The sequence below is a fragment of the Myripristis murdjan genome, chromosome 5 (genome assembly GCF_902150065.1).
Source record: "Myripristis murdjan chromosome 5, fMyrMur1.1, whole genome shotgun sequence".
Lineage (NCBI taxonomy): Eukaryota > Metazoa > Chordata > Actinopteri > Holocentriformes > Holocentridae > Myripristis > Myripristis murdjan.
Window position 1 is genome coordinate 28525636 of NC_043984.1, and position 26808 is coordinate 28552443.

Consider the following 26808-nt stretch of genomic DNA (forward strand, 5'->3'; position numbering starts at 1 on the left):
GAGTGCACACTAATTTCATGTATACATGTAAACAGCCGCATGTTGAAAAAAAAAAAAAAAAAAACAGTAAAGTTGAGGGTTATGACCTCAGAAACAGACAAAAAGCTGTCTTCCCTGAGATGACCTAAAATCCAGTTCAACATTTATAAGACCCTCACCGGTTCCCAAGAAGAGCACTTCATAGTTGCCATCTGCGGCTGTTACTTGGTCCACTGCAATGGTTGTGAACTCATAATCCACATTGGTCCGGACCACCAGGGGGCGCTTGTGTACTGGGTACACGGCATTGTACATGGCAGGGTGATTCCTCATGAAGTTAATGACTTCGTCTGGGTAGTCCTTGGTGGATTTCATATTTGGGGTAAAAGTACCCCCAGGGCACTAAGAGTGAAAGAGAAACATTTACCACCATAAGCACAGGCACCCACAAAACAAAATATAAGTAATCACACACACACACAAAATCAGATTCAAGGGTTTGTCTTGCTGTCATATTCTGTGTGTGGTTATGCTGATGCTTTCCTCTTAGGAAAGATGGTTAGATGGTTCTCTGTTTGAGGTCTAAGCCAGCTTGCTGTGAGGGTTATGTGTGCTGTCAGTGTGGGGTGGGGCTCACCGTCCCGGGCCGAGGGTAGGGGATCTTCCCAGTGTAGGCCACCCACTGGTAGTTGGGACCCTCCTTGTGGGCGAAGGGTCCATTGAAAACCATGCGGATGTCTGCCATGGAGTAGACACAAACTGCTGAGCCTTTGAAGACGGAGCTACGAAAGTGAGAAAAAAGGGAATGTTAGAAAAAGAAGCCAGGAAAATATAGATCTCTCATAAAATAATGATAAGAAAAAAGAAGGTAGCATTCTTTTGTATCATTTCTTTCAATAAATTATATATATTTGCTGATTTATTTCTTTTTTAAATGCAATTTATCCTAAAACACATCCTATTGTTGCTGCTGTGCATAAAACTGTGACAGTTACTGACCCAGAGACAGAGAAAACTCCATATATAACAGGGTTTTTAGTGTCCTGTGTTGGCTGTATGTAAACATCCCCTGTAAGAGAAAAGAGATAAATCACATGAGTGCAAAGAGAACAGGCTGAGGAAACATCACGCTTCACAGCACAAACACTTCTCATCACTAATATTTACACAGCTTCCAGTCAATCCCACCTTACTTGGCTGGAAAGACCTTTAGGCTGCACCTTCTCAGAAGGGGTGACGCAGTAACAAAAAAGCTCAACTCTCATCATTTCTAAAAACACACGCTACCCTCGGCTATATTTTACCAGGATGTGTTGGCAGGGAAAAGCCCTTGTCTTGTTTTTTTGCACCCTCATTTTACTACGTGGGTCCCGGAGATCTATATTTGCAGTTAAAGAATAAAGGCTGGGGATTGTTATGCCAAGCCTTCTGCCGCTTATTAGGCGTTTGCATGAATGTGGGTGTCTGCCCTGAGCTGTGTCACGCTATATTTCATAAAGGCGCTAGAAGGAAGTGGGAGATTGTCTGGCGGTCTGGTAGGAAAAACTTGTTAGATAAAGTGAGGAGAGGATAACAATGAGGTGAATCCCTTCCTTCTCGACAGCCCCGCTGCAATTCCCATATCCTGCTGGCGGAAACAGTAGGTGTTAACCCCCAGCAATCACCTCTGTGCAACAGGAAAGCCTCAGGAAGGAGAAGTAAGGTGAAGGCTTCATTGAAACACAGGGAGGTTTCACCACAGCTTTTATAAAGTATCCAAACCATCTAAAACTGAGGAATAAATACTCAATACTAATCTGTGAATGCACAAAAGTTAGCCCAATATATTGGCTTACATAAAGTCATTCATCATAAACACTAGACATGGAACAAATAGATTTTACAGTGGAGCTGTGACATCAAACATAACTATGGCCTGCTGTTCCTTAGTCTAGACTGGACTGAGACGACATGATTGCTGCGCCATCTGAGACTTCTTTTTAGGAGACAGAGGATTTAAAATGATATGCGGGGATTCTCCTCTTCCTGTGTCCATAGTTCATGTCTTACACTTGGAAAGAAAGGAAATATCTCCTCTCTCCCAAAGGAGAAGGACTGGATCATATGCTGTATTCTCAATCCAATTTTGGAGGTCCCTAAATCATTTCTGCTCACATGTTGTGTCTTGTGGGGCTCTGACTTTGACCACTGCCTGATATAGATTATCCTTGTGGTGATAGGGAGGAAACATCCACAGCAACAAATAAAGAGGAGCTAAACATGCGGTGGGTGATAAGTCTCTTTCCTGCTCTGTACCTGACCTAAATACTAGTCCCAGGAGGCACATTCACTTCCTACAATAGGACAAGGCCCTCCGGCACGAAACTGACAATGAGGGGCCAACCTACATGTTGTGTACAGGGAAACAGCCATAAAGTAAAGTAAAGACGCTGCTGATGAGAAAGTCTGCAAGTATGAGAAGTTAAAAAATGTGACTATTTCAGCTTTATAAGAAAGGAAATAGCATGGGCGCTGATCAAATGTCTGACAAAAAAAAAAAAGTGCAAGTATACCAATTCAGATTTATGCAGCCCTTTATAGACCAGCATGAGAAATTAGCTGTCAGGCTGCTATGCAGATAGAATGATGTGAGGGGGGGGCGAGCATTGTCTCCTAGTCTAAACTGAGTCCTGCTGGGTCAGGGTCCTATGCATATTAGTGAGTGCGTGTCTGTGCAGTGTGCGCTGGCAGTCAGTCAAGCCTCTCTCCAGGGATTGTCTGTAGCTGTGAGCTCATTCCTGGAGCAAAGGATAGAGCTGAGAGATAGCTGAGAGATAGCAGGCACATGGTCCTTATTTCTCAGCAGCCACCCGATTCCCCAAAGTCACACCCATCCACATCCACACACACCCTGCCATCTTCCTTTGGCCCGGCACAGCTGCTCCCGCCAGAGCAGTGGAACGGTCATGGGTTAACATGGACGCAACAAGACGGGCTGTCAAGGGTGTCACACAGCAGATGATCCTTGTCATGACACACAGCTGTTGTCCTGCAGAAATGAGCGATTTGCACGCATACACATGTACGCAGACACACGTGTATACAATTTGCTACAAAGGCGAGGATAGAGCTATCAGGAATGCTCATATTCAGCAGTCTGTCTGTGAAAACAGATCAAGGTTGCATGAAAAAAAGGGAAAAGGCTACTTGATTTGCAATAAAAGCTATTCTGACAGGAGCAGCAGCGACTTGGCTCCAGGGGATCTTTGCACTTGCATGTTAATAAGAGCCAGGATCCAGGTTCCACAACATCCCTTTCTCCTTCCTACGTTTGCATGGAAATATAACCAGCCTCCACACTTCTTCACAAAAAAAGAATTAATTTTCTGCTTTTTCTCAAATGTGTATAAAGGTAAGTGCATTCCTCATCTAAAATGTGGCTGCTTCTTCCATTTATGTGTCAGTATTTTAAACAAAAAGCATGAGAACGCGTGAAGCGGGACTGGGGGGCCTCTTATATCGTGCGTTTCAAATCACTGTGGGTCATTTAGGTGCAAGCTGACAGGTAGAGCCAACATTTTTACACGTTCCAACTGTAAAAACTCTTTGGGCCTCCGGCACGCTTTGCCATAATGCCTTCCCATAGAGGACTGTCACCCCTGGAAAACAGCTGGTCTGGACATTTCATCAAACTTCTCAGAAATGACTCAACATATTTTTATTAAAACTCTTAAAGAGAGGGTGAAAATGTAAGACCGTTGTCTCTCCTCACCCAAGCATGATTAACTGAGCGCTCCAAAACTAGTCTTGGCTTGAAGTGAACCTCAACAGTGCAACGTCACGTATCTATACTGCTTTACTACATTCCATAGCATGTGTGCAGACCCAAATAATCTGCGTTCAATGCACTTAATGACCAGTTGCCCAATTGCCCTTGTGAAATCCTAAAACCTCTACTTTCCCCTGTAAAGAGTGAGTCTCAAGCAAAGGAGTTTTACAAACACACAAAGCAGACAGTAAAATTGAAGCTATTAGCATGAAACTCGGTCATATCCAATTTACTACCCCCTCCAGGAGCACTTGGCAGGGATGGCCGCTGTGCCAACTGACATGCCTGTCTGTCTCTCCTTCACTATGGGCATTTCTACCCCGTGATGTCTGTCCTTGTTCATTCAGCAGCCTGTTCCACTACACATTTACAGCTTTAATCAAGCAATATCCTGAATAGCATGCGCCAACCGCTGACAACTCTACAACCCTCTCAGAGACCCACTCTGCACAGCACGCCTGTGTCAACAATGACCCGACCAATAAAGACAGAAAACTCATTTGGAGTGGCAAAGTGAGCCCATTCCCTCTCTGGAAGCCCTTCACGTCATTTAGGTGAAGTGACTGTATGCACAGTGCCAACAAGCGAGAAGGCCGCCGAGTTTTCAAGTGCACACATAAGCAGAATTAATCATCCGTCGCTTTTACAGTCATTCAATTAGGCCTAAAGTAAATGTCGACTGTAAAAACAAAATGGGGCTCGTGCAACTTTGTGCACGTTGGGACGAAAGCGTGGAATGTGTCAGTGAGATAAAAACGACAAAGAGCCATCCTCGGACCGAGCAGGCATGGCACTTTTCATTCTTAAGGTTAGGTCAAGAGCAACCGTAGCCTCACGCATCAAGCCCTTATCACTCGGTGGGTCTATTTTAAAGCAGTGAGACAGAAAGTAAAGGAGCTTCCCCCAGAGATGGTAATAGTCTTGACATTCCTGCTCGGTGATCTGATCTGCCCGCCAAAAGGCCCGTCGCTTCCATCCACTCTGTTTGGGAGGGAAAGGGATGAAGGGGGCGGCAGACACCTTACACTTCACATCCAAGATAATGGAGGCTTTTGTTTGAGAGACATCCTGAAAGAAAATGACAACTACAGTGCTGGGGATATGTATGTGATTCCCATTATGATTCCCAACTATGCTGCATGAGCCATATGAGGGCTGGAGGATGGGAGTGGGATGGTGGGATGGGGGAGGTAGGCTGCCATATGGGCCAAGGACTGGTTTCTGGTTTGTGTGTGTGTGTGTGTGCATGCATGCATAAGTACACTCTTGGCAGGTGGTAATATAGACTGCGGTGGAAACAGACCCTACACTAGACTGTTCTCTACTTTAAACGGTAGATGTGATTATATGTGACAGGAACCTGAAAACAAATATGTCTGAAATGAGTCAAGTCACGTCATCTTCCACTGGTGTTTTTGCCACCATTTGAAAAAAAAAGTGACACCTTCCGTCAAAAGATGATGAATTGCGCCAAAAATGATTTTTTTTTTTATTCATTTTTTTTCAATGACTAGTGGGTAATAAAAGTTCTTGGCTGACACAATGGGAAAGTCCTCACAAGATGGATTCTCAACATTTTCGAAACAGTAAACTTGAGATAATTTATTTCTTTCAAAACATGCCCCACGCAGTCTGCCTCCTCATTCTTTAGAATAAAAATCTGTGACATTTCCATGTAAACAAATGTCCGTTTTGCTACTCTCTATTGCCAGAAGATATAACACAATAGAGATTCAACTCGTAACAGTTCATGAAAGTTTTTACATTTGCCATTCTGAAAACCAGGTGTTGGATAGATCTTCCCTGGAAAAAAATCCTCTGCTATACAAGAGGCGATGAGTTTTATTTTTCCAGCAGTTTGTTTGGGATAAACAGAAAAAAAATGGCCACTCAGCATGAACAGTGATAGCCACCATGGGTGACCAGACAAAGAAAAGAAAATTTTATCACACAGAAAATCAAAGTACTGGTCATGCTGGGCTCATTAAAAACAAACAAGCACACAAAAAATGAGGAACTTGTGGATTACCACTTTAATTGATCATTTCTAGGTAGTGGGGAAAAACCACAGCATTTTCCTTAGACGTGCACGGTTTGACTCACTGAGCTCGTCAAAGTGTGTCTCCATGCCGTCGGCCCCCGGCACCGAGCAGATGAGCCTGGCCTTCAGGAAGGTGCTCCACTTGTTGACCAGACAGCAGTGGCCTCCATCGTCGTTCTGTATTTGGGGGTGGGACACAGAACATTTTCACCATCACACACTCACATGCACACCCTCCTCTGTCCTCCCACCAAAAACAAACCCAGGTGGAGCCACCCACACACTGTACTTATTGGATCCCGGTTTGCAGAGCCGGGGAGCGCGTGGAGGGGGGGGGGGCGCTGGCTAGTTGTGAGGGGATGAGACGGTAAACACTGTCTCCTCCTATTTAGACTCTTCCATCTGTGGTGGAGCGAGGCCAGATTCCATCCCAGTAAGAGAGAGCTGAGACCAGTTGATAATATGTGATTTAGAGTCCTCCTCCATAACCAGTGCTCATCCTCCCTAAAAGAACGCTTCACTTTGATGGGGAAACTGGGCCATATATTTTGGAAAATATTGCTGAGGCAAATAACTGGGAATAAATATCTAATTTGAACGCCCTACGGGTGGTCGTGAGCCTTTAAAATGCAACACATTCTACATTCCACATTCGCTTCTGATGCGTCCCGTTTGGGAGTTGAAATGTTTTCATAATTTGTAGAGTAATCGCAGTATATGATGGAATATTTTTGGTGGTGCACAGTGTGGAAGGCCAGTGAAGAGAATAGCAGTGAGAGTATCCAGATGTGCAGGGAAGCAAAAATGACAGGATGGGGTCTCTGGAGGCCGCGACACAGCCCACTGAGAAGGAGATGAGTGTTTGTGTGCAGGGTCAGCGCTTGACCCTCTCAAATAAATACAACGGCGAACAGCTGAGGCGCTGAGCACACGTACGGCACATTTTTCTCACTCAAACGCATGCATACCCGCTCTATAATGCGCACACATGCACACACATACACACACAGACACAGACATACACACTGTATAAACATTATACTCTCAGTGTGAGAAGGCTGAGCTCAGAAAGATGTGCCACAAGCTCCAAGTTTACTCTCCGGAGACAAACACATTCGCTATTTGTTTTTGTTGCTCGTCTCAGTTTGTACTTCTAGGGGAGAAGGGCACAGGGGCTTTTGTTAAGGAAGTCTAGTTTAACTGGGAAGGACTCTAAAGAGAGAGTTGGTTTAAAGGCAGCGGCTATCGGGCTGCTCCAGAATGCGCCGTACATTAAAAGCCTCACCAGTTTTAGGACTACCAGGGAGAGGAGGTCAGGAGATCATGGGGTCACAGGTCAGAGGGCAATCTCTCACACAGAGGGATGCATTGTAGACAGGAAGGTTAAAGACACATGTGGATTCCAGCAAGTCAGTGTTGACCAAATACTAGCTCTGCACCCAGACACATTCAAACACAGTTGGAGATTCACCTAAGGAGTCTCTAAAGCCTATTTTGCACACTGATACAAGGTTTCTTATCATTTTAACACTCCAAAACACATACAGTTCTGACAGAATACACACCAGGCAGATACGTCCTATACGAGACTGAGTCACAGGACTCTGGCCCATCTCTGACGACTTCTCCCGGAAGAAGAAATACAACTTGTCGTCATTTCTCTCCGCGCTGTCGGGAATGAGATGCACGTGGATAAAAGCAGGATCTTGCAGGAGAAGAGAGGGCGACATGATTAGATGGATAAAGGATATTGAAAAATACCACCAACATCTGGCTGAGATGCTTTATAAACCCATCATTTCCTGTTTATCGAGATCATTTATTGAAGGATTATAAACATATGCAAACACATACTTAAGACTGTAGAATCTACAAATTTCAGCGATACATTTGCAACCCTGTTTGGATCACATATGGACAAGTTGTGTGAGAGCGCTGCGCAAATTGGATAAAATCCCTGTGTATCACTTGAGTGCTAAACAAGACATTTACCATTTAACCATCTGGAGTTGTACTGGTCTGTGCGCATGGCCGTCTTCGTCCCTAGAGTGCGGAAAATGGCAGAGTCTGTTCCCATGAAGTCAACATAGACCCCAGCATAAAGTTCGCCATCTGAGGGAGAGAGAGAGACACATCGTCGTTCTGTTCAGTCAAATTCTTGGACTCCTCTTGGACATTATTTCAGCCCCACCCTTGGCATAAAGGATCAAAGCTCCCATTGCGAAAAGTACCGTCCAGTCCCTGGACGCATTTTGGAGGCCAGTATCTCTGAGACTCTCCATTCCAGCATCCAGCAGCATAGATGTGCCAAGTCATCATCAACATATTTGTTTCTTTTAGGCACAAAGTGCACTGAACAACTATGTAACCCAAGACACTGGTGATAACCCTTGTATGTCTGCAATAAAAGAATGCAGCTTTTCGAAACATGTTGCAGCCCTAGAAGGACACAAATAAACACAAAATATGGCATAAAAATAACTGATGACTGATTTATTGTTTATTGTCAGATAATTTGATTTTTTAAGAGAGGCTGAGGTCGATGAGATATGATTGTAAATAGTATTTAATTGTATAATCTTAAGTCCATGTTGGTATACTGGGATGTGAGATGGGGCTCTGCATCTTTTGACACGCGTGGATGATTTTTGAAAGCCGATGCACCATACAGTAAACACACGAAACATGAAGTAAATGCTGTATTGATTTTAAAAATTACACTCATGTACGCACGCAGAGCGACACACACATACGAACAGACACACACTCACAACCCGACAGCCTTGTTAAACAGCAGGAAGGCCGGGCGTTGGTCTTCCAGTTGCTGTGAGGGCCCCATTTGGGAGCAGGTGTCCCAGCATGTGGACTGTCACAGGTCTCAGCGATGGGTCAGGAGACAGCAGGAGTTAGGGCCAAAGGGGACAAAGACAACACTATACTGCCACCGTGTTATTCAATGCTCTGCTCTTCAAGTGGTGCTGTATGGAGATTTATTTCATCACATACCACCATAATGTCCAGGGATGACGGGATGCCTGGCGTAGTGAAGGACTGTGTGCAGTCACTCTCAAGGGTAACAGTGCTCAGTGTTAAATCTCTCGTCACGGCACAGGGTTCTTAATCCTTATCAACACTCACAACAGTCTTCCTTGCACGATGCTAACTGGTGGAAGTGGGAGGTAAATCAATCTTGGATGACAGTCCTGGTTCCATACTGGTCAGCTGGCACTGTGCTAATGTGGGAAAGCAGCACTGGCGATTTACACCCACCATCTCGCCCCTCTGGGAGAGGATCACCTTTCACTAGTGGCAGTTGTGTGGTCTGAGGTGGACTAAGTGACCTTGAGCCTTCAGGCTAAGGACACTGCTTTCATTACAGTTATCAAAAATAATACACTATCAAGATCATGCCCTGTCACATGAAATTTTGCTGCAGGGCGACAGATAGATAATGAGTAAATGTGGGAATGAGACTGTTCTATAGCACCTCTGCACACTGTTATGATCAGGGCCACTCACAAGAAAACATGGAGGAAACAATACACCTGTTTTGTGCAGGTATTTGTTTTCCTGCTGTTTTCCATTCTGCGAGTCGTTCTGCTCACTGGACTGTACACAACTGTACATAGTTTAAAGCAGCAATGTTTGTGTAAGTGCCCATAGAGTCTTATATTGCCCATGGAGCCAGAGGCCCCTGCACAGGTGTTGACCTATTAACCTCTATAAATACACACCATGTCAGTATGGGCATGCAATGTCTTGAAAAAAATAGCTGAAGGACCAAAACACTGGCAATAATATATGCAGGAGTGAACTGTGTGTGTGCTGAAATCTATCTTTTTTTATATTAGCAAGAACTAAAACTTTCAGAGGATTTTATTCCTTGCACCACAAATGAGAATGCAGTGGTGTACATGCTATTTCGATCTATTTATGTGTGAGAACATAAACAAATTACATTTTTCAAATGGCAATACAAATGGTGGCAAATTATTCTGGCATGTCTGAGGTATTTTGATTGGAAGCCGCTAAAACCCCAACAGAGGATTCACTTATTAGAAGTGATTCCACCAGCCTGTGCCCACCTCCACCCTAACAAGGCAAAATTCCTCATAATTTTATGATTGGGCTTCACTGAGCAGTTCACTATGATTCACCCCGTGGGAAACAGGCAAAGAGTGGAAAGGACACTTGGCTTGGTCTTCCAGGACAGCTCAGACAGTATTTTTACTATTTTTTTGTTAACAACATCTGCCAAAAAACATAAATTGTGGGCAGGGATGTGGCCATATTAAGAAATGGGGGATAAAAGATGAAGAACCCATATGGGATGAGACTGCGGGGTACATTAGGGCCCTGTGTTGCTATGAGGAACAAACGTGAAATAGGCTGGACTATACCACTTGGTTCACAACATCCACCCTTAGCTACTTACTCATATGACCAAGGCCAGTTGATACTCACTGATCAAAGCTGACACGCTGTTGAGCTTGGGGTCATAGGAGCACTTTCCTTTCCCAGATTCTACTTTGCCCGGCTCCAAATGGAAGATTTCTTCCTGAAATGGAAAAATCATAAGAGATGGCAATAAATTCAGCACTCTTCATCTTGTCATTGTGATTCCCTTGTGTAGGGAAAATGAAGCAGCGTATGCGCTTCCCCTGACTCCTGTGGGACCTATAAGGCCTGGTGGAGGATGAAGTATTAGAATAATGAGCGTGTGCTCACACAGAAAAATACATGCGGGGAAACCGAAGAGTTTCTAATCCATCTACATGCCACTCTTCAGCGGAAAACAACGTGTCATTGGCTGCTTTTCTCGGCATAACAAGCTGCATGCCAAATATCTCTCAGCCTCTTAGTGCCTATGGCTGTGCAGGCCTACAGCTGACACCTGTAATCCAGCGCAGTGAAAACAAGCCCTGGAAGGAGGCTGGATGACGGATGATGCTCACTGCTCATGGCATCCCTGCACGCAGCATTGAAAAGTGATTGGCAGGAATTTGGGTATGAGAATGGGGGAAATCTAATCAATGGCATGCAATGACATGTCTTATGGCTCTGCCTCGTACACCAGAACACATCTAATCCCTGTTTCTCGCTCCCATCAGGGACAGGGAGATAGGGAGAAAGTGCGAGGGAGAGAGGCATAGATCGAGAGATAGGAAAAGAGAGAGACATCCCCGATCTTTTCTGTCGTCACCAAAGTGGAAAGGAGAGGAAGTTACTGCGCCAAACTTTTTTCCTTTCCTGGATCATACATGCACCCTTGTGTGATTCCCCCTCACCTTTGATTAAAATCACCCAGCCATGCAAATATGAAGGTGTTGGCAGCTCACTCCCAGCTATGCCAGATGCTGACATGTACCAAAGGTCACAAACATTTACATGTGCTGGAGGGGGGGAACTCTATTCTGAACTTGTTTTAACAGCCCTCTTGTAAAATATAACCCTATGCATGCAGCATATTTAAAGCATCAGACTTCAACTAAAGCCCGCATGTCCTTCAAAAAGTCCCTTTCTGTGCTGCAAAGTGGTTGGAGAGCTCAAACAGTGGAGTCATGCTCAGCTATGTGCCTCTATTATTTCCTTTGCTGTTCAGCTAGTTGACTACAGATGGCTGGTGTTTGCACTGGGCCAACAGAGCCTGCTATGGGAGCGGGTCAGATGCTGGCTAGCCCTGCCACCCCTGTGGGAGAGGCTGGACCACATTCCTGTAGACAGTGGAGGGCTTGGTGGGGTGAAGGGCTGAAGGGTGGGACATCCTGCTGTGCCTGAGATAAGTGTGATGGGAGCTGCTGTATCTGCTGTTCATGGGCCCTGCTGAAAATGACTGTGATGCACACTGACTATATTGAACAATGATAAACACATGCACTTAGCAGCAGTGAAAGCCCATTTAGCTCTATTCCTGCCTGCTAACAATCAGCAGGATTTTTTTTTGCCCAGTCTGACAAGCCATTTCCACTTCATATCCCATTCTCATGCAAAACGTGGCACTTGGCACAAATGCAAAGCACAAAAAGAACACTGACAGAGGGGGTGCTGAGACAATGAGGCTTACACAAAAAACAGAGGATAAATCAAATATGAGTGCAACATGTGAGAAACAAAGGGAAAACACTGGAACGGACACAAAAAAAAAAAAAATTCAGCGGACACAAATTGGACACAAAAAATCAGTGATCGAACACGGACTTGAAAAGATGCATGCCAGACTCGATGGAGATAAACGAATGGTGGTTAGGACGATGGCAATTAAAAATGTGCTCAGACACAGAGAGGGAGCATGCTGGTGGTGACTGCTCGCCCAGGCAGAAGGCAGGGCTCTGGGGCTCACAGGGCCCACATCCCACCTTTAGTCCCAGTGTCTCGTGCACCGCACTGGGTTCAGCTGCGCGGCTAGCCCTTCCTCCAGCCTGGGGCATCTGCAGATGCATGGAAGTCTAAAACAGAAGACAGCAGCACAGTCTGGATGTTACGCAGCTGACTGGGGAAAGTGACTGCACCGGGGCATGCGTCACTCTGCCTTCCTACCCTCAATCTTCATCATTAGGTGTGTTTGTCTCATTAATCTCTACTTGTGTCCAGATTTGACAACACTGGGGCTGTCTAAATTAATGCGATGCAATAGTACTTGAGGAAAATATATGGGCTTGTATGTGTGTACACAACTGTGCAGGGAATGTGTGTAGGTCTATTTAACCAGATGGTGGAAAAAGCAACAATATTAGTTCTCTATCCTGTGGCTGAGTCAATAAAGTCTGTCACAGTATGGTACATACATTCCCCTCAAAGCTGCTGCCAAAGCAAAATATTTCACTATTACAGCTGAATAAAAGCTACAAGGGTCACAGTTAATGCGCTTCAGATATTTTGGGAATTGCCGAGAAAAAAAAAAGAATATACCCACTTAACTGAACTCCGATCGAGTCGAGAGGCAACAATCGAGGGAGATGTCTTGAGTTATACTGACTAAAGAGTTTGCTGATTTGCGTCTGCACGTGTGTATGTGTGGATGTATGGGGTGTCTGCATGCGTTTGTGTGGGGTGTTGCATCGTGTCACGTTTCTGTTATAGTTAACTCCCCATCTGAGAAATGCGCTCACGGGACGACTCAGACCTGTCTGTTAAATGTGATGGAGAAAAGAACAGCCTTCTCATTAATGGGCTAGAACTGGAACATTCCACTGGCACCCCATAATGGGAGCTCCCACTTCCAATTACCCAACGTCGCACATGGTAGAGGCTGGCGGGTGGCCTGAATGGATGGATGGAGTGGTAGAGAGGTGGATGGATGGATGGATAGATTTCTGGGTGGATGGATGGATAGGAGCCCTTCGTTAGTAAGGAGGTCATATAGGAACCATATGCATCAAGGGAGTCATGTGAGGCGCCCTTGCTGTTGCAAGCTCTCTGCACCGGCCTGTGATCTCAGGGGAGAATCCAAAGGGAAATTTACTTTCTATTTATCCCTTTTAAAAGTCCCATGATCATCATTAGAGAACAAATGTGGTATTTAAAGAAGAGGGAGGTGCTAAAATAGGGAGAGCACGGGGAGGTAGTGATGCCTGGCTTGGTAAAGGAAATTCAAGAGGTCCCATTAAAGACTGAGACTAAACAGAGCAGCAGTAACAGTGCACTGGGGACGACAGCTGTGTGCCGGCAAAATCTGCACGGGCTGCTTTGCACAAGAGTTTACAGGCTGGAGATGAGGTATCAGGAGCAGGCTTAATGATGGAGGAAAATCATCATAAAGTGAGCATGGGGTAAAGTGGTTGGAGTGACAAGGAAAAACAAAGAGAAAATGAGAAAATTAGTGCAAGAGAGACAGAAAAAAGAGGGAGATGACTGATGACCTCCATGATGGGGAAAGCTGGAAAGACTGCCGATGTGGATGTTTGGAAAAATAAAATATTCACAAATTTCTACATGTAACACGGTTTATTATCTTTATGGCACACACTGCACACATACAAGTGAAAGAGAGGTCACCCTCTCGACCTAAATTCTCCGCTGCCCTCGAATCCTAACCTGAGGTTTGCGTCCACGGTTGACAAAGGTACAGACTGGATTGTAGGCCCCGGTCCCGCAGACGTACAGTTGAGTCCGGTCCCACGGCTCGATCAGACGGATGAAGTTTGCACACTCCTCCTGGAAACACAGAAAGAAAGAGAAAAACATCACCAACAGTATTTTCAGGTATTGTCGCCTAGTATGAAGGATGGAAGCCTAAGCAATGCTCATTTATAACTAATCCAGCTGTATTGTACTTTTATATATTTGCACTATATGTCAAACTATCAGTCAGTGGTGTTGCGCTCCCCACAATGAGCAGTCATGGAGAAGGGGTGAGGTTGATTAGGCTTCTCCGATCCGTTCCATTCCCGTCTCCCTGGCTGGCTAGACAGAAGGGAACCAGCGCTTTTACTGGGCCAAGTCTGAATCCCACAGGTGAGTACCATTTCAGTGGGCTCCTCAGGCTAAAACCTCTCCAATGTTCACAATGGCCTATTTGAGGGAGCTGTGCACTTCAGAACTTCTGCATTATTTTACAGATGAACAACTTTTATTTTTCTGTTGCCGGAGTTTTAGTGACGGGGTGACGGAGATCATCTGAACTGAATCCTAAATCCTGCCTTGGTTGTGTGTGTTGTCAACAAGCTTACTTACATTGGCGTCCTTCCCGCTCACAAGGCACTCCATCCTTCTTCGTTCGGACACTGGCCAGTGGATCTGTGAGGGGGGAAAAACAGAAGACATTTTATAGTTATAATCCAACCCGTTATACATCACTTGCATTTATGGGATGTTGGGCCTAAAACTGCAATATGGATATCCACCCAGACTACTATTTGTCCGGTGGGAATCATCATAACCCAATTACAGTGTTTTAATGACCCCAACACCAGAAAAACTTTACTCCAACACAAACTGTTGGTGAGCTAACTAGAATTTGGACCCTGGCATGGCTGTGGCGAGTGCTGAAGTGAAAGAGCTGGCTTCATCCTGGGGGTAAACAGCCCCTCAGAGGGATCAGAGTGAGGGGAGTTGAAAGTAGGGTAAGCAGGGGGATGGTCTTACAATGTGTGGATCTTTGTTGATGTCATGGAGGTCGAGGGATAGGATGTGGTCCTTGCTGCCCACATACATGCGATCGTGGTCCTCATCCATGCGCAGGATCCGGTAGTCAGATGTGTTGAGGAGGTAGGCGAAGTGATGAGCTGTGCCTGTAGACCTCAGCTCTGTATGCAGAGAGAAAAAGACAAAAAATCATCCATTAATGGTGGTATACACACACACACACACACACACACACACACACACACACATACAAGCGTGTGCAACTGACACATTCCTCATGCCACTCCTGCATACCACTGTGGAGTTTTTGATGGTTTTTCCACCAACAGTGTTGTAACATAATACAGGAGATTAGACAAAAGTGCAACTGAGTGTCTGTGTGTTGATGGCTCAAAAGCACCTGTGAGAGGATCTGAGGGGCTTCCATAGGAACTCTCTAATTGTCAGCCGTTCATGTCTTAGTTATGTCGAGGTGAGAAAAAAAAATAGGTTAACTATGATCTCCAATTGGTGATCATCATAAGGCAAACAACCACAAATATAAACAGAAATCCAACTGATACAACTTAATATATTACATAATATTAATTTATATCATAGGTTGAACAAGTTAAGTTTAGATGGTTTCACTCAATGCCTTGTTAAAAATAGGGCTGTGAATCTTTGTCTTAACTTTTCTGTTTGATGCACAATTCACTAGAACAAACTTTCTGCTTTGCACAGATTGAATTCAACCCGATTCGAGTTTGTCAACTGCAAATATGACCCAATGATTCAACGCAATACTTGTGGAGTTTTATTCATCCATTAATAAGCACACCCGATAATGTAAGACTATCCTTTTTTTTCTTCTGAACTGTGAAAAAATAACAGATAACAGACTTACTTTAACATTACATATTCCATAAAAAATAAAAACTTGCTTCAAAGCAGTTCAACTCAATCCAGGCCAAAGTCAGAGCAACTCTATTTTTGCTTTATTTGTTGCTTTTAGCCGAACAATGCGGTTAAATTATCAGAATTTATCATCAGTGCAGTGATGCAACAAATGAATTGTGACAGCCCCAGTTAAACACTATAGGATACATTCTCTCAGCCATCTTAAGGTTGGAGGAGTGTCCGTCTTTGGTAACGCAATGCAGTTGACAAGTTGTCTCATGTTGACAGTAACTCAATCTTCCTATAGCTCTGTGTTGGAGTGTTTGTTTGATATGTTCTCCTGGGTTCAGCAACCATGTACAGAAAGGGCAGAGAGGCCACAGCTAAGACAGAAAAGGCCCCGCACCACACCATAGACAAATACACTCCTCCATGATCTGTAGGAGGAAGGCATTAGAGGGTGGCATTCACATACTGCTGGACAAACACAGAGGTTTCACTCTGCCAAGACACTGCAAAAAAACTGAGCCAGGAAACCAAACTTTGAGGATACTACAACTGCTTTTGTGTTGTTTTAGTGACCAGTTTGTGGTGGCCCGAAACCAGAAGATAAACTGTCAAAAGCTGGAAGTGAACTTTAACTGTTTACGTATTGCATATATGAACATGGGTGTGCCTGTGTGTATTTAGAGAAAGAAAAGAAGAAACACAGCCACCTTGGGGCTGTATTTCAGAGCTTCAAAGAAAAAAAAAATCCACACCTCAGATTTTAAAAACAGGAATCATCTGACGATTTCAAAACATTTTCTTCAGCTCGTTTGAAGTGAGTGAAGAATACATTCCGAGTAAGAAATCGCGATACTAAAGCATGCAATGCCATCGACATGTCCAGCAGCAGACCTTAAAATAAACACCATCTAGAGACCTTTTTGAACGTGCTCCCCGCGGAATCTGATATTACCAGTCTTTCATGCCAGATCTAAATTTAACAGCAGGTTACGTCAATAAGCAATGGTTAATAGCATTAGATTTGCTATATTTGTACAGTTTGATTTAATAACTGTGCCCACCAAGGGTATGTTTATAGGTCAGGGGGGTGATTGACAGCTGTCAAGGCCTGTTCAGAGGAACTTCAACATGTGGTTCAACGCTGTGATTATTTGTGTTGGAGAGTTAAGTTGAATGATGAGTCCCCATACACTCTGGAGCTCTGCGTCAGTGTTTGTGTGTGTGTGTGTGTCTGTGTAGATCGTAGAGAGTGATGCACACTGGATGGAAAAGCCCTGCGAACACACAGGTTGCACAACACGTGTATACACACACACACACACACACACACACATTCCAAGGGCCAGTCGAAGCCCTTTCTGAAGCAGCTTGTCAGCAACTCATCAGTGTGTGTTTGTTGTCAGAGAGTAGCTGGATGGGACCATCTGTCAGCTGAGGAGGGAATGTGAACACTGCATAACAACAACATACCCTATAGCAAGCTTCGCATCCAGAACCAAAAACATATGTAAGCCAACCCCATAACCATCAGATAATGCACAGACACTGGGGTCCGAAAACATGACCCACTGTAATGACCTCTAATGGAATGTTTCTTCACACCACATCCACCAGAACCAGTGGTAATGCACACTACAGCACGAGGAGATTCGGGTGCTGGTGGAGGCTGTTGTCGAGGATTAGCTGTGTAAAACAGTAACAGCTTAGATAGATGATGAATTGAAACAAATTGAGGACATATGAGAATTCAAAAGTGCAAAAGGTCCATCAAACTGTGCAGAAAATACTTCCCTATTTGTTATGATTAAATTACACAGAGTTAGACTACTGCTAGGTTGCAATGAGTTCTCCGTGCAAACCCCTTTAAGACTGCATCTGGGGCAAGGCTCACTATTTCTCTAGCCACATTAGGGTGGATATTTTGAGGGATTTTTTAAAACTGTAAATCTCACTTTAAAGCCTAAATACCACAAGAGCTTTTTATGTTACAGCAATGAATCTTCTTAACGTCTTGTAAGGTGTAAATACTCTAAACCCAGACAAAACAAAGGGAGAAATCTAGAAGAAAAAAAAAGGGTAGCCTACTGGCATTCCAGCTACTAGACATTGTGCCCTTTTTCTTCTCCTTTTCACTGCTTCCTGTCATTTTCAATCTTCTCCTCAGGCAGAGACACATGGGATTGTGTATGAAATGCTTATAGAGGACATGTAATGGCAGCAGACTGTGCGCGGCTGCTGCACTGCCCCAGAGGTCAGGCCACCTGTGGAAAAAAGCCCAGCAGGTCCCTGGACTAAGAGTGGAGCTGGGCAAACACCCAGTCACAATCAGCTAGGAAAGACATACAAAGATGGTGGGGATCTACTATTATGTGCAAGAACAAGATCAATGCCGAGGGGTGGCTCTAGTGGCTGCCATGTTCCAAGAGTAAAAGATAAACAGGACTTAGCAGAGTTGGAAAACAGTGTGCAGTGTGAGACCTTGCAGTCAGGAAAAAATAAGTACCCAACTGTGGTACATTCCCAGTAGGAAGCAGTAGCTCAGTATTCACCGTTGGATGTGTTTAGGCTACTGTTTGTGCTGCTGCTAAATAAAATTTAAATCAACATGAACATAATTTCTGTCATGCATGTGCTTCCGCATTGGTTTTGAATGACCAAACATCAAGTTAATTAAATTGTCAAAAATTGGCAAGGGAATTTCCACCATCTCTGATGTATTCCATATTTTCATCAAATTTATTCAGCTGTACGCTCGCTCTAGTATTTACTCTGACAAACATCTACATACTCACAGAAGGAGATTACAATTTTGAACAGGAAGGGCTCTCAGAGACCCAACTCCCCTCCTTTCTGTCACTGCATTAGGGCATGACAGCTTTTTTCCTGCACACACAGACTTAGCCCGGAGATTTAGAGGCCGGGAGCAGTGTACAAGTGTGTCTATTAGAGCCAGATAAACTCTTAAAGTAGCCCATTACTGCGTGTAGGGTTTAGGCTAACTCTGGGGGGTCTGCACACACACATAGGGGGGCTTTGTTTCAGGAACACACCGCTTCCCTCCTGTGGAATGGCAATGGCTCTATTAGAGGTGAAAGTAAGCTGGTAAGGGAACCTGATCCTCACACTCTACACCTTACTCTTACTCATTCACTTAGTTTCCTCCAGTCATACACCCACACTTAAACGCGAACAAGAAGAGATTGGTATAAAAAGCCTTCTCTCTCTCTCTCTTTTTTTTTCAGTGCCACTCTTTCGTACTCATGTACACACGGAGTGCACAGGGTAGTCCTGCACAGAAAGGAAGGTGATTACCCAGGAGTCAGAGCTCGAAGTTCTCAGTCCACTGGTGAGAGGCGATCCTGTCCACTCTCTCCAGTCTGCTGAACATGGACAATCCTCTCCTCTCTCCCAGCATCTCAAGGCGCTGCTGGCTGACACACACCGTTGCCAGTTCCCACAACTCAACACCCTGCTGTGGCCGCCAGGAAGGTTTTGTTGGTCGGTGAGGAGAGGGAGTTTGGTAAGACAAGGCCCGAACCCCATTATGTCTTAATGTCAGCATCTGAGCCAACTGCTAAAAGTTGCACAGAGCTCAAGGTCACACAAGTGGTGACAAAGAGAAAGAGACACAGTGAAATGCTCATATTGCCTGGCGGTGTCAGGTAGCTCTCAAAATGATATTAGGTATGGGCTAAGATATAACTGAATAATACAATGTGGTGAAATACCTTCAATATATGGAAAATAAAGTGCCCAAATCAGTTCTGCATAAAAGCAAAAATCCATGAATTAATAACAAGTTGGAATTTCACTTTCATGGCATTTCCAGAGTCTGTTTTCCAAGCATGCCATTCACGCTGAAATGACCCAAAATGCCTATAGTCCCATACTGAGCATGCACAGGTCTAAGTGCATAGCCTTAGACCTGGCAAAGATCACCTGAAAATCCTTTAAAAAAGCTCCTTCAGAAAGCTCCATTATTCCCTATACACACAACAACAGCAAACCAGCATTTTCAAATTTAAACACTTTGGAGAGCCTTTTCAAAAAGCCCTGTTTTGGTGGATGGAAAATACCAGCTTAAGCTGGTGTTTTGGTGTAGCCCAGAATTTGTGACCACACGGCCACTACGCCACTCCCGGCCACAAGAGCACCAACTGTGATGTACTGTGCATGTGTGGATCATGTCTGACAAGCAATTTTAAACATTTTTTAAATTACCCACCTCACCACCACTACCACAGCTTGCATGTGCTACTTATGAGGTTGCAAGTTGCTGGGAAAACTGAGGAGGTGTGAGTAAAAAAATGCTCTCACACCTTCCTGACCATCAACTGTCAAGGTGCCCTTGAGCCAGGCACTCAGCGCTCAACTGTTCCCGTGGGTCTGCTTAATAGTGACTGTGGTTGTACTGAGCAGCATCCATGCATCTCACCCTCCCATTGCACCTACTCCCCAGAACATATAAGAATGTATTTTTGTCAAGTTGCCTGTTTAAATGAGGATTGAATTTAAATTTACAGAAAATGTAGAGGAGAGACAAGCCTCACTGTCAGGCTGAGCCAGCCCTCCTGCTATTCCTGCGAGAATAGTTGGCTGCTGACAGTGATCTCTGGGGCTGCAGGCCTGCATGTAATAGCATATCTCTCTATTTTAAATTAATAGCCAACGGGACAAGTTTACTTTGGAAATATGTTTGGACAGGAAAATGTTGAGTTCATTGGCATGCAGCACACTCTGCAGATACCATCTCCAGGAATACGAGTGTATTGGTTAATGCTGTCTTATATGGAATGATTTCCCAGCATGCTGTCAAACAAGAGTAACAGGAGACTGGATTTTATGTATCATATTCAGCTGTTAATGCATCTTACTCTGCAGTACACTTTGGTAATGTGAGAACTTCCTCTCATTAAGGAAAGCTTACTGCATCCAGTATGACTAAAGAACACACAGCTCACCCCACACATAACTTTCCTGGCAAATCTACAAGTAGCATCAGGCAAATGATTGGATCATGGAAAACTCAGCTCTGTATGTTTAAACATAGCAGTGAGAGCGAAAGAGAGAGAGAAAATACAGGGAGAAAAAACACACACTGCTAGCACCCGGCACTGCAGCGCACATTAGCTACATGAGACTGATCTGGGTGTTCTGCTCCGCTACATATTTCTCTGGTTTCAAATTGAGTAGATTAAAAGTGCAGGCCCCTGTCAACTATAGTGCAGAGCATGTTACTGCTTGAAGCTCGCCCCAGTTCCCATTGAAAAGTGCTGAAGGTAAGGAGAACAGGGGATGGGGGATGGGGGTAGAGCGAGACAAAGTTTGGGGCCTGTTGGTTTAATACTCTGATCAGGGAGGGAGCAATGAGCAGAGCTGGATCACGGGACCACGAGAACCTGTGGCACAAACTCTATATGGGCCCCCCTTCACCACGCTCATGCTGAATGAAATGATTAATATCTACAAAAATACAACTAAACAATCTCTGTGCATTTGTCAGTAACTCAAATTTCTCGGTTCCCTCTTCCTACAGTGCCTGGAAAAAGGAAAAACTACAAACTGATAATGGAACAGACCTTTATCGGCCGTTCTTGGCTACAATCTCAAAATTCCTCCCAATTGGCTATATTTTCTTTAAACGTTCCACTCCATTACAAATGAAATAATGCTTGCTGCTTGGTCGTTGACATAAGATAACAAAGCATGAAGAGTTTATAAAATGTGTAGAGCAATTGCTAACCTACCTTTAACCAAGTCATTTGGATATCTGTGTCTCGGATGAGATTTGTTCTTTATTATTTGCCTTTATTTTCCCATTTGGTGTGGAGCTCTTCATTATATAGTAACAGTACGCCTCGATATGGCCCACAAATTGATAGAATGCCCACGAAATGACCAGATGATGAAGGATTGGTGATCTTGGGCCCCTGGTGGTCTGGAGCCCTTGGGGCCTGCACCTCGTTTGCGCAGTCAGTAATCCTGCCCGGGCATGAGCAATGTGGAGCAACATGTGCATCAACCACATCCACCATTCAGGGCTCTATGGTTTTCCCTCTCTAAAAAAAAAAAAAAAAAATGGAGCTGCTAAGTGGCAACAGCAGCGATTGCATCAGTCCATCCTTCTATTGAGGAATGACAGCCTGACTGTGGTGGAGCAGGGATTAGAGCGGGAACACACACACACAGGGTGATTTATCTCACTGAATCAACTCTGACGCATCTCTTGATTGACAAATACAATCATCTGATTCAATCCTCTGGACAAGTAATAGAAAGAAAGAAAGACCCTGTTAGTCTGGGACACATCACAAAGAAGCTGCACTACCTAAACAAGCACTGTCCTGACAGAGGAGTTTCCAGCCCGTTGGAGGGAGGTGTGTGAGTTCACACACTGGAACGGCAGGAGTGATAATTAGGGTGTTTAAGAGGGGGCGGGAGAGGTGACATGCTCTTGCACATCAAAGGCAGCACTTGTAAGGAATCCTGGCCAAATATTTTGAATGCTGTCAGTGCATAGGAGGAAAACTCCAGTTAAAAGAGCCTTATTGCTCTAAAAAGGGCTCTCTTCGTTTCAACAGCAATGATGGAGCGTCACACAGTATAGGTTCAGAGACTTTTTTTTTTTTTTTTTGGAAAACTGCAAGGTTGCCTGGTTGCCAATTGAGCCACCTTTTAACAAGCTAAAGTAATGGAGTGAGGCAACAAAGTCACAGGTTTACAAGGTGTGCCTGACATGCATTACCTTATGGAAGTTGCACACTTCCTCATTAATGTGTATGTTTGTCTTGTCACTCTGGGCCATTTTTAGCAAGTTTGAGTTTGAGTATATTTGTCAGGAGACTGGTGATGAACTTGCTTGACAGCTGCAATGTGCTATATGATCACAAAGCTATTTACTGTGATTTTGACTTCATCCTGTCCGAACTGTAATGTGACCATGTAATCCTGCTCCGGGAAGTTTCCTTTGCCTGCTTTCCTTCCTCCTGCTGACATTATTTTGGTTTGATTAAAACAAGGGATGGAAAAAAAATCTAATAATTGCAGTGAATAATTTCATTAAAGATGACTGAAGCCTTTAAGTTGCAACTTGTGTATTGATAAAACTGTGTGGTATTTAACTGTTGGGTGTGAATGAATTTGCACCTTACCACCAAGTGTCCTGACAAAGCCGTAAAAAGTACACATCCAATTATTTCTTGTACACACCCTTTACATACATGCACCACAAAAATTACAAGCATGTTTTCAAATGAGCTCTTCTAATGCGATGTGCTTACAACAAAACTGTAAGTCAAAGCTTTTGGTTAATCCACTCAATCTCAATGGGGTTGGCACATATCCAGATGCCTGTATCTGACAGCGGTTGTTGTTCTTCATGCTTTCCTAATCTGACACAACTTTCTCACGGTGATTTCCTGTATCTGCAAGATAAGGAGGAACCTGCAGTAAAGAGGAAACACCGAGCACACTAACATGTGGAGCTGTAGATTATGGCAGAATCTCCAGTGGTTGGAATAGCATCTCTCGACTGGACAGCCAAACTGGCAGCTCCACCGATGGCTTCTCAGTCCCTGTTTCCACTTGTTAGGGGAGTCACTTCTAATCAGCAACTCCCTGAGCCCGCAGAGCCTTCCTTGATTCTCCTTCAACAGCTCCTTTCAACACAACTTGTCTTCATGTCAAACATTACCATGAGTTATTTGGGTTTGTGTTGAGCTGCACGCTTCAAAGCCAGCAGAGAAGTGACACAGTTGTTAAAGAATGCCTGTGTGATTACTGGAGAATTGGTACGTGGCTAGCAATGCCGTTAAATGATAAGCAATAATAACAGCAAGAGAATACAGCAGCTGTTTGGCTCGGCTTAGTCACTCAGTGACTAAAAGCAGTCAGAGGCTCTGCCACTGTGTCACATCAGATATGATGCGTCATTCACCAGATAACAAAGACACAAGGTCACCGTATCCATGGGCAGGATGAGGAGATACGATCTGACCTACTGGTAATGGCAGAGAGCTTGGCCTAATCTTTTGTGATGTGTTCTAAGCGACGTGGTCAAGCTTGGCTTCATCCTCTCTGTGTCTGCATCTTGGTGGAGAGAGGCTTTGCAGTTTGCTGCGAGAGGAGCAAACACAGACATAACAGCATGCCTGTGCAAACTCCTGCCTCACACTCACAGGGCTTCCACTCATCCAACCTTATTGAATATCATTTTGCAGACTTCACACTCAGTGGAACAAACGTGGCAGCGATAACATTATTATATTACATTGACTGCATGAATATAATGAAAATGATTATCCTGATTATTCTACTAAGTGTTATTATCTCAATTTTTAATCACAATTATTTGTCTTGGTCTCAGGAAAGTGAATTATATTATTTATATAGCACACCTAAACTTCACACTTCAGTAATGCCAAATTACACGATTATTAACCATGGGAATGTAAAATCATGATATGATTATCTGTGATTATTGTGCAGCCCCAGCTCACACTATATCAATTCATAATGTAAGAATATAATTCTTTAATATCTTTGATTTGGCTCCCTCCCAGGGTTTTATCTCACCACATCCTGCCTGCCGTTTAACCACAACAGTGCAAACCTACTTGGATATTCATGGCATGTTGTTTGTATTCTGTTGCTATGAGCTCCCTCACTAGGGAAAAGGTGTGACCCACTCTTGTCTCAACACATGTTGTATGTGATCAGTCATAATGCATGCAAATGCACCCCCTAAACCCCCCCACCCCATATGCACATCATTAACTAACAGTTTTGACCTTACAGCGTCAAGAAGTTGTGCCATGATGTGAGCAGTGACACCTTTCTGTTTACCACCATCGCCACCTCGTTACCACTACACACTCCCTCCTGTTCCTCCACTGCCGACCCGGGGGGCTCACCCACTCTATAATTAGGAGCCACTCTTCTGCCCCACCACTCCTCCACCCTTGCTAATGGCACCAATTTGTATTCACTGTCAGCTCTGATGGGCTCTCATGCGGAGAGACGGCCTTATCACAGGGCCTCTGGCTCCCATCACCTAAGCCCCTCTCCTGTTGCCTTGCCAAGCTCGGCGTGCTGATGGACAGGCTGGGGAGAGAGGCTAGGAGGGGGAGTCGGGCTGGGAGAAAGGAGAGACATGGCTGGAGGGTGGGGGAGGGCGTGTGGTGGAGGTGCACATTTGTCTCCATTTCTATCCAAACTCTTGTAACAGCAGACAGATGTGCTACAGTATGGCATTGGGTGAACAATGTGGACGAGAGGCGATGGCAGATCTATGACCGAATTCTATATTACTCATGCCACAAGGCACAGGCTTGTCTCTTCTTTTCATTTTCACTTTGTTTAAACCTCAAAGCAGAACCCCCTATTGATTTAACGTCAATAATACGCCAGGAAAAGTAGCAAGGAAATGACATTGGATTTTCTGTCCAAGCAACGAAGCACAAGTGAACACCTTTCCTCCTCAATCAGTTACGAAATCATGAAACCAAAGATCCAGTTTAGGAGGATGTGAAATGTGGAGAACTAGTAGGGAAGGAGATCCTCCCAGGAGAGTCTTGAGCTAATCACACACATCTGCACAAACACAGCTCTGGACATGTGTGTTATTAACAATGTCCAACTCAACAGTGACAAATCTCAACCCTGTTCCCATCACACGCGTCTAGTTTTGTTATCTTTATACAATCTCTATATGTGTATGCATGACTGACTGTTGTTGTAAGGCATGTGCATTCAAGAAATGCCCCTACCCTCAGTCACAAGGATATGTGCCAAAATATAATCTGACTGGTTGCTACCTGTGCTACAGGTATTATAGATTATTTTTCCAGGAATAAAAGCCCTGACTTGTGTCTGCACTGTGCTTGGATACAGGCTGTTGTTGCCAGTGCTGGTCAGCAGGGCTGCGAATGCTGTGGTCTGAGTCGAGAGACATGGGGAGGTCAGAGGTCACCAGGCAGCAGTGGCAGCGCTTTATGTTCTGGTTTAATCTGGGATTAGCTCAGGGTCAGGGTTATCTCCCTTCAGCCTGAGTGGAATCAGGAAACAGGGATTGCCTGGAGTAAAGTGGCATTACTGGATGGCCTGTCCAGAATCGCAATGAGGCTGTGTGCAACAGGGGAAAAGGTTAGATAGAGAGTGCGGGTCAAGCATGATTCACTGGGCCCGGGGTTGTAGCCTCTCTGCCATCACTCTAACACTCCCAAGCCCGTAGTTCCAGCTCAGTGGAGATCCTTGTGCACTAAGACGATGAGTTACTACACCCTGTGAGCCAATTTATCACAGGCATATATCTGCCTAGCCACAGTTGTGTGCATACCTTGTGATTTCCTGCAACCACTTAATTTGGACAGCTCATTGAACGCTGCTGTATTACAGAAGCCAGAGAGAGAGAGAGTAGGAAGTAACAGAAGAATTGTTTGTACCTATCAAGGAAAGAATTAGCACTGCAGGATCCATGCAGCTGTCAACCCGTGATTAGTGGAAAAACTTTGAGAAGCCGCCACTTAGCCTAAAGAAAGCATCATCACTGAAAGAAACCCATTACCTTTAACCTCCCTTATCTTACACTGGTTTGTGTCAGCTTCACGTCAGGCTGTAATCCCCATGTATCAGATGCAGACGCACAAACTACTACTGTCTCTGGTTCTGCTCCCTGGGCCCTAAGATGGGTGTGGAACTGGGAGAAAGGGAGAGCTGTAAGACCAGAACAGTCCTGCTGTAATGAAGATGGATCTCCCACTTTCTCTTTTTCTCTCCCTCTCTCTTTCTCTTTCTCTCTCTCTGTCTCTCTCTCTCTCTCTGGTGAGAGTGTTCAAGTCAGTGAAATGGAGGAGGCTCAATCTCAGGCACCTCGGGACTGTTGGAAAAAAAAAAAAAATCACTGAAACTCCACTGTGGGTAACTGAAAATAAGGCTGTAATCACAGTGAAAAGCAGAGATTGTAAATAGAGATTCTAGTCCATCAAAGCTGTAAAAATTACACATCGTG

General features: G+C 44.5%; 1 protein-coding gene across 2 annotated transcripts in view; it reads right to left on the minus strand.

Moving 5' to 3' along the window:
* LOC115359535 (semaphorin-3F-like) overlaps positions 1-26808 on the minus strand; it is a 59451-nt gene that overhangs the window by 7403 nt on the left and 25240 nt on the right. Inside the window, exons 3-13 of one of the 2 annotated variants that reach the window (XM_030052071.1) lie at positions 14913-15073; positions 14502-14564; positions 13863-13982; positions 12185-12274; positions 10293-10386; positions 7821-7940; positions 7394-7533; positions 5891-6005; positions 979-1048; positions 617-761; positions 159-381 (exon numbers count right to left, since the gene is read on the minus strand). In XM_030052071.1, the coding sequence (XP_029907931.1) occupies positions 159-381; positions 617-761; positions 979-1048; positions 5891-6005; positions 7394-7533; positions 7821-7940; positions 10293-10386; positions 12185-12274; positions 13863-13982; positions 14502-14564; positions 14913-15073 (1341 nt within the window). The remainder of the gene's footprint in view (positions 1-158; positions 382-616; positions 762-978; positions 1049-5890; positions 6006-7393; positions 7534-7820; positions 7941-10292; positions 10387-12184; positions 12275-13862; positions 13983-14501; positions 14565-14912; positions 15074-26808) is intronic. The other variant, XM_030052072.1, reaches the window with a different exon arrangement.